Source organism: Oncorhynchus kisutch, linkage group LG29, assembly GCF_002021735.2.
Source record: "Oncorhynchus kisutch isolate 150728-3 linkage group LG29, Okis_V2, whole genome shotgun sequence".
NCBI lineage: Eukaryota > Metazoa > Chordata > Actinopteri > Salmoniformes > Salmonidae > Oncorhynchus > Oncorhynchus kisutch.
In genome coordinates, this window is record NC_034202.2 from 25,310,905 (window position 1) to 25,319,440 (window position 8,536).

At 42.7% G+C, this 8,536-nt stretch overlaps 1 protein-coding gene across 1 annotated transcript; it reads left to right on the forward strand.

The window, feature by feature from the left end:
- The first annotated feature begins 6,634 nt into the window (after positions 1 to 6,634).
- On the forward strand, positions 6,635 to 8,011 carry LOC109874173 (C-C motif chemokine 19-like). Its single transcript, XM_020465981.2, has 4 exons — positions 6,635 to 6,839; positions 7,122 to 7,242; positions 7,385 to 7,509; positions 7,664 to 8,011. The coding sequence occupies exons 1-4, from the start codon at positions 6,779 to 6,781 to the stop codon at positions 7,681 to 7,683; spliced, it is 327 nt and encodes a 108-aa protein (XP_020321570.1). The 5' UTR covers positions 6,635 to 6,778; the 3' UTR covers positions 7,684 to 8,011.
- The last annotated feature ends 525 nt before the right edge of the window (positions 8,012 to 8,536 follow it).

Sequence of the window (8,536 nt, forward strand, 5' to 3'; positions counted from 1 at the left end):
TGATTGTGTCCCACTTGTTGTTGATTCTTCACAAAAAAATACAGTTTTATATCTTTATGTTTGAAGCCTGAAATGTGGCAAAAGGTCGCAAAGTTCAAGGGGGCCGAATACTTTCGCAAGGCACTGTACCAGGCGCTGATGCAACCGGTCAGGATGCTCTCAATGGTGCAGCTGTAGAACTTTTTGAGGATCTGGGGACCCATACCAAATCTTTTCAGTCTCCTGAGGGGGAAAAGGTTTTGTCGTGCACTCTTCACGACTGTCTTGATGTGTTTGAGCCATGATAGATTGTTGGTGATGTGGACACCAAGGTACTCTCAACCCACTCCACTATAGCCCTGTTGATGTTAATGGGTGACTGCTCTGCCTGCCTTTTCCTGTAGTTCACTATCGGCTCCTTTGTCTTGCTCACATTGAGGGAGAGGTTGTTGTCCTGGCACCACACTGCCAGTTCTCTGACCTCCTATAGGCTGTCTCATCGTTGTCGGTGATTAGGCCTACCACTGTTGTGTCGTCAGCAAACTTAATGGTGTTGGAGTCGTGTTTGGCCCGGCAGTCGTGGATGAACAGGTATTACATGAAGGGGACTAAGTACACACCCCTGAGGGGAACCAGTGTTGACGATCAGCGTGGCAGACGTGTTGTTGCCTACCCTTATTACCTGATGGCGGCCCGTCAGGAAGTCCAGGATCCAGTCCCAGGGTCCTTAGCTTAGTGATGAGCTTTGTGGGCACATGGTGTTGAACACTGAGCTGTAGTCAATGATCAGCATTCTCACATAGGTGTTCCTTTTGACAAGGTGGGAAAGGGAAGTGTGTAGTGCGATTGAGATTGCATTGTCTGTGGATCTGTTGGGGCGGTATGCAAATTAGAGTGGGTCTAGGGTATCTGGGAGGATGCTGTTGTTGTGAGCCATGACCAGCCTTTCACAGCACTTCATGGCTACCGACGTGAGTGCTACAGGGCGGTAATCATTTAGGCAGATTACCTTTGCTTCTTTGGGCACAGGGACTATGATGGTCTACTTGAAACATGTAGGTATTACAGACTCAGTCAGAGAGAGGTTGAAAATGTCAGTGAAGACACTTACTAGTTAGTCTGCGCATGCTTTGAGTACACGTCCTGATAATCCATCTGGCCCCGTGGCTGTGTGAATGTTGACCTGTTTAAAGGGCTTGCTCACATCGGCTACCAAGAGCACATTCCTCTCCTCCAGAATAGCTGGTGCTCTCGTGCATGCTTCAGTGTTGCTTGCCTCGAAGCGAGCATAATAGGCATTTAGCTCGTCTGGTAGGCTCGCATCACTGAGCAGCTTGCATCTGGGTTTCCCTTTGTAGTACATAATAGTTTTAAAGCCCTGCCACATCTGACAGTAGGATTCAATCTTAATCCTGTATTGACGCTTTGCTTGTTTGATAGTTCGTCTGAGGGCATAGCGGGATTTCTTATAGGCGCCCGGATTTGTGTCCCACTCCTTGAAAGCGGCAGCTTTAGCTTTTAGCTCGATTCTAATGTTGCCTGTAATCCATGGCTTCTGGTTAGGATATGTATGTACGGTCACTGTGGGGACGACGTCGTCGATGCACTAATTGATGATGGCGATGACTGAAGTCGTATACTCGTCAATGCCATTGGATGAATCCCAGAATATATTACAGTCTGTTCTAGCAAAACAGTCCTGTAGCGCAGCATCTGCACCATCTGACCACTTCCGTATTGAGCGAGTCACTGGTACTTCCTGCTTTAGTTTTTGCTTGTAAGCAGGAATCAGGAGGATAATTATGGTTGGATTTGCCAAATGGAAGGCGGGGGAGAGCTTTGTATGCATCTCTGTGTGTTGAGTAAAGGTGGTCTAGAGTTTTTTTGTCCTCTGGTTGGACATGTGACATGCTGGTAAAAATGGGGTAAAACTAATTAAGTTTCCCGCTTCTGGGTGAGCATTTTCTTGTTTGCTTATGGCCTTATAGAGTTGGTTGAGTGCGCTCTTAGTGCCAGCATCAGTCTGTGGTGTTAGACGGCTACGAATAATATAGATGAGAACTCTTGGTAGATAGTGTGGTCTACAGCTTGTCATAAGGTACTCTACCTCTGCAATATCGCAAGATTTGTTTAATATTAGACATCGCGCACCAGCTGTTATTGACAAAAAGACACACCCCCACCCCTCGACTCACCAGGCGTAGCGGTGCGTTGATAATCCCTCCAGCTCTATATTGTCTGTGTCGTCATTCAGCCACGACTCGGTGAAACATAAGATATCTTAATATCCCGTTGGTAGGATAATCGTAAGTCATTCATTTTATTTTCCAATGATTGCATGTTAGCAAGTAGAATTGATGGCAATGGAAGTTTACTCGCTCGCCTACGGATTCTCAAAAGGCAGCCTGATCTGTGTCCTCTTTTCTTCACGCAACTTATGTGGACCTGGGCCTGTTCGGGAGAGCAGTATCTCTTTCTTGTCGGACTCTTAAAGGAAAAAGCTTCCACCAGTCCATGGTGAGTAATCACAGTTCTGATAAGAGACAGTAGAGCAGCAACATTATGTACAAAATTGTTGTTGTTTTTTAAGTTACAAAGCAAAAAAAATGAACAGAATAGCACAATTGATTCCAGGCATGTAAAACGTTAGCCATCCTCTTTGGCTCCATTTTCATATTTGAGGGGTTCTTTTGCAAAAACAAATATCTCTGTTTGTGAGTGATGCTACCACCTCCCTCTACGGCTATAAAGTTATCTGGTTGACAAGAAGCACATAAACTAAGAAGGAACAGTATGTATTGTAGAAACCCTCACAGACAGTTATGAGTTACGTTGTTTCTTGTGTTGTACTTAACAGTAACCAGTGTTCGCGGGGTCCGACACACCAGTCAACCTGCTATCTGCCAACCACAGGAATGCTTGGAATGTTCCGGTGCAGAGCATCTTTGTGGTTGGTGGAGCGGCATGGAGGAAGGGTGCACAGCATGCTTAACCGTTGTTGTCTCTCTTTACATCTAGACTTAACAAGAGATGGGTCACCGTTGTTTGATATGATTTTCCTTGGTTTGTTTACTTGGCGTGGGCTACGGCCAAACAGTAGCCTGTATTGAGTTTGGTTAATTAACCGGGAATTCGTAAACGAAATCCTCTGTCTGGACATTTGTTTGTCTAGCCAGGTTATTACAGTATACTCCCACAAAAATCATACCTTTAGAATTGATGTTAGCTTACAGCATTAAATTGCTTGTTTCTTTTATTTAACCATTTTTCGAACATTCTGTTGTTCACAATTACGTAATTCCCGAGTGCCCCGCCTCCTTTCGTACTTGACTGTCAGGGTGTGCAATGTCACTTTCTTACCACAAGGTGGTAGTGTCGACCTGTACTGGGCCATCAGGCTCTGAAAGATCTAGATTTCTAGGACGAGAAATTAAGTTAGACTATCCCAGCTAAATGCTGATATAGACATTATTTCAAACATAGTCACATAACAATGTCACTATGCTTGTGTTTTTTACGCATGTCCTTTAAATCACCTTTAGAGTGAGGATGACAGGCAGTCAGACAAACAAGAATTGTCACTTATCATCCTTTTGCTTTTAAACTTCTGATATTGTTTTTCCAACATCCTACAGCTCTCAGCAGCTGTAAAATATCACACAGCCTCCGCACTCTCCTCTAGCTGTCCGACCCTGAGTGACTGGCTCTAGCTGCACTGTCTGGTGTCTCCCTGTCTTCCGTCTGTCTGGGTATCAGGAGAGCTGTAGGGGAGACTGCAGATGATTCTGTGCTTGTTTCATCCTCTCCTTCTCTACATGTCCAGTGTCCCTCCATAATACACAAATGGATATATACACACTCATCCACGCACAGACATAGACACTCTCGTATAGGTCAGGTTTAGTTGAAACAATCATCCACACGAAAATATTCTCTCATATACAAATCGACATCCTCCCACACAGAAAGATGCACACCCTCCAGTATTACTTGCACAAGGGAGTATGTTTCCTTCCTGTGTCACATAATGAGCCCCTGGGATGCTGGGTTGTGATGCACCAGGGATGCTGCATTGTAAAACAGAACAATTAAACAAGACACCTTCATATGGAATGTGGTGACATCACTGATAATAGGTTTAACCATATATACTGAACAAAAACATAAATGCAACATGAAAAGTGTTGGTTTCATGTTTCATGAGCTGAAATAAAATATCCCAGAAATGTTCCAGACGTACAAAAACCTTAAAATGTTGTGCACAACTATGTTTATCCCTGTTAGTGAGCATTGCTTCTTTGTCAAGGTAATCCATTCACCTGAAAGGTGTGGCATATCAGGAAGCTGATTAAATAGCATGATCATTATACAGGTGCACCTTGTGCTGGGAACAAAAGGCAACAAAAAAATTTGCAATTCTGACAGAAAACACAATGCCACAGATGTCTCAAGTTTTGAGGGAGTGTGCAATTGACATGCTGACTGCAGGAATGTCCACCAGAGCTGTTAACAGAGAATTGAATGTTATTTTCTCTACCATATGTCATTTTAGAGAATTTGGCAGCACGTCCAACTGGCCTAACAACCTCAGACCACGTGTAACCACGCCAGCCCAGGACCTCGACATCTGGCATCTTCACCTGCGGGATCGTCTGAGACCCCGCAGCCACCCAGACAGCTGATGAAACTGAGGAATCTTTCTGTCTGTAATAAAGCCCTTTTGTGGGAAAAAAATCTCCTTATGATTGGCTGGGCCTGGCGCGCAAGTGGGTGGGCCTGGTACCAAGTGGTTGGGCCATGGCGGGCCATGGCTGGGCCACCTAATTTATTTATTTCAATTGACTGATTTCATTATACGTTTGAAGTCGTAAGATTACATACACTTAGGTTGGAGTCATTAAAGCTGTTTTTTCAACCACTCCACAAATTTCTTGTTAACAAACTATAGTTTTGGCAAGTCGGTTAGGACATCTACTTTGTGCATGACACAAGTAATTTTTGTTTACAGACAGATTATTTCACTTATAATTCACTGTATCACAATTCCAGTGGGTCAGAAGTTTACATACACTAAGTTGACTGTGCCTTTAAAAATATTGGAAAATTCCAGAACATTATGTCGTGGCTTTAGAAGCTTCTAATAGGCTCATTGACATAATGTGAGTTAATTAGAAGTGTACCTGTGGATGTATTTCAAGGCCTACCTTCAAACTCAGTGCCTCTTTGCTTGACATCATGGGAAAATCAAAATAAATCAGCCAAGACCTCAGAGAAAAAATTGGCGACCTCCACAAGTCTGGTTCATCCATGGGAGCAATTTCCAAATGCCTGAAAGTACCACGTTCATCTGTACAAACAATAGTACGCAAGTATAAACACCATGGGACCACGCAGCTGTCATACCGCTCAGGAAGGAGACGTGTTCTGTCTCCTAGAGATGAACGTACTTTGGTGCGAAAAGTGCAAATCAATCCCAAAACAGCAGCAAAGGACCTTGTGAAGATGCTGGAGGAAACCGATACAAAAGTGTCTATATCCAAAGTAAAACGAGTCCTATATCAACATATCCTGAAAGACCGCTCAGCAAGGAAGATGCCACTGCTCCAAAACCGCCATATTAAAAGCCAGACTATGGTTTGCAACTGCATATGGGGACAAAGATCATACTTTTTGGAGAAATATCCTCTGGTCTGATGAAACAAAAATATAACTGTTTGGGCATAATGACCATCGTTATGTTTGGAGGAAAAAGGGGGAGGCTTGCAAGCCAAAGAACACCATCCCAACCGTGAAGCACGGGGGTGGCAGCATCATGTTGTGGGGGTGCTTCGCTGCAGGAGGGACTGGTGCACTTCACAAAATAGATGGCATCCTGAGGGAGGAAAGGTATGTGGATATATTGAAGCAACATCTCAAGTCATCAGTCAGGAAGTTAAAGCTTGGTCGCAAATGTGTCTTTCAAATGAACAATGACCCCAAGCATACTTCCAAAGTTGTGTCAAAATGGCTTAAGGACAACAAAGTCAAGGTATTGGAGTGGCCATCACAAAGCCCTGACCTCAATCCTATAGAAAATGTGTGTGCAGAACGGAAAAGGTGTGTGCGAGCAAGGAGGCCTACAAACCTGACTCAGTTACACCAGCTCTGTCAGGAGGAATGGGCCAAAATTCACCCAACTTATTGTGGGAAGCTTGTAGAAGGCTACCTGAAAAGTTTGACCCAAGTTAAACAATTTCAAGGCAATGCTACCAAATACTAATTGAGTGTATGTGAACTTCTGACCCACTGGAAATGTGATGAAAGAAATAAAAGCTGAAATAAATAATTCTCTCTAATTTTATTCTGACATTTCACATTCTTGAAATAAAGTGGTGATCCTAACTGACCTAAGACAGGGAATCTTTACTTGGATTAAATGTCAGGAATTGTGAAAAACTTCTTTTAAATGTATTTGGCCAAGGTGTATGTAAACTTCCGACTTCAACTGTATCTCCCCATCGACGGTGAGAATGATTTACAGATATTTCCGCCAGTTGTAACTGCAGAGAAAGTACCCTTCAACTCCATGGAAAAGCACTGGCAGAGCCTACTTTATCTTTGTTTGTTTTAAAGGTGAGAGTTGAGGGGCGTGCTGAGCCGAAGCATGGTTTACGGGAAATGGGTGCGTGACTTGATGGGGGTGAAAGTGAAAGGAGTTGTGCGGTGAGGATATAAAGCTGTGCCTGGACCACAGTAGCCCATTTATCTGCAGATCCTTGTTTAAAATATTAAGACACAGACAGAGAACAACTAAGACAGAATGTCCTTACGGTTGGCTGCACTTCTTCTGTTGACATCAGTCCTCTGGAGCCATGCAGCAGGTGAGATCCTCTCTTCTACTGCAGAGCTACTGTTATTAACTACTTTTACTCCAAGTTGTTTTCATAGTAACTACTATAATAACGTCTTGGTTACATGATGCTGTGTCTTGATCACTAGTTATCTGTGGAACTGAATACGCTCTTCGTCTTCTCAGGAGAATGTTGAAATGTAATTTTCGTAGAATGCCATACAAAGAGAGAATACACAAAGATGCACAGATGGGATAGTCTAACCTGTGTTTGTGTGTGTGTGTGTGTGTGTGTGTATGTGTGTGTCTGCAGCAAACACAGATAAAGCAATGGACTGCTGCTTGACAACAACCGATGCCAAACTTCCCCACAGAGTGGTGAAGTCATTCCGTATCCAGACAGTCAGTGGAGGATGTCGGATACCTGCCACTGTGTAAGCAACATTAATCATTCCACACACTTGTACAATACGTTGCCAAATGTAACACATCACCCTAACCACAAGTTCATGTTTTCTGGCTGTGTGTGACTGCATTGTTGGAACTATGTCTGATCTAAGTTACTTCTGCCAACAGGTTTGTCACGAGGAAGAATCTTAGACTGTGTGCTCCTCCTGCCACAAATAACAACTGGGTGACCAAACTCATCAAGCAACTGAAGAGGAAATCGCAGAATGGAAAGGCCAGAAAAGGGAAAAATGGTGAGATTCTATCTTAAAGTGTGATGCAATCCACATTAATCAATTCTATAAATGATCATGTTTTCATGGTCACCACCCATTTTCTTCCATCAACGGTGAAGTTCCACCTGTGTCTGTATTAAACTGTTTCTCCTTGTGCATTATTTCTCCTCAGGCAAGAACAGTAGACACTGAAAGACTGTGGTTGATCCCTGAACATGGAGCTCCAGAACACGTTCTGCAAGAAACAATAATCAGCAGTTGGACACATTTTGTCAATGACATTTTAGAAGTTAGTTCTCATTGTAGGGTGGATGCACTGTGATACTGTTGAATCGATTGAATTCTCCCAGTTGCCATTTTTCTTTTTGACCAACACTGTTTCATGTGTACTTCATGTACTGCAGAAAAAACACTGCGTCTTTTCTAACCTTTCTCACAGTCACTTTAAGTCCCTATAAGCTGGATTTTGTATTGTATAGATACATTTTATGTAAATAAAGTGTTTGTTTTTTTAAAGAAATATTGTGTTTTTCATCTCAGTATTAATTATGTATTAATTTTGTCCAGTTAAAGACTTGTCCATGGTTTTTACATTGTACAACATTATTGGGAGTAGTTAGTAATTCAATTTCCAAGATATTCACATCCATTCATAAAACACAATGATGAACTCCAGCCAGTTGTCTCTGGTGTCAGTAGAGCAGGTTCTAACATCATCAAGGGATAGGTACAGGGAAACATCTGAGTTATAGTCTGTGTTAAACACTGCATGAACCTACATACCTACTTACTTAGGGCTGAGCCGGTGCAATAATATTTTCTCTGCCATGAACAACTCTCTTGGCACTTTACAAGTAATGCATTAACACACTTAAAGACAGATTTACACTTTAACCAAATGTGTTATTCCTTATTCTTATAAACCTTATTCCATAGTTATGCCCTATGGACCTTCTATGTTTAATTTCCTCAAACGAAGAAAAGGCGCAGGCACTTGGTCTGGTCCAATAACAGAATAACAGATAACAGAATGTCAGCTAGAAGA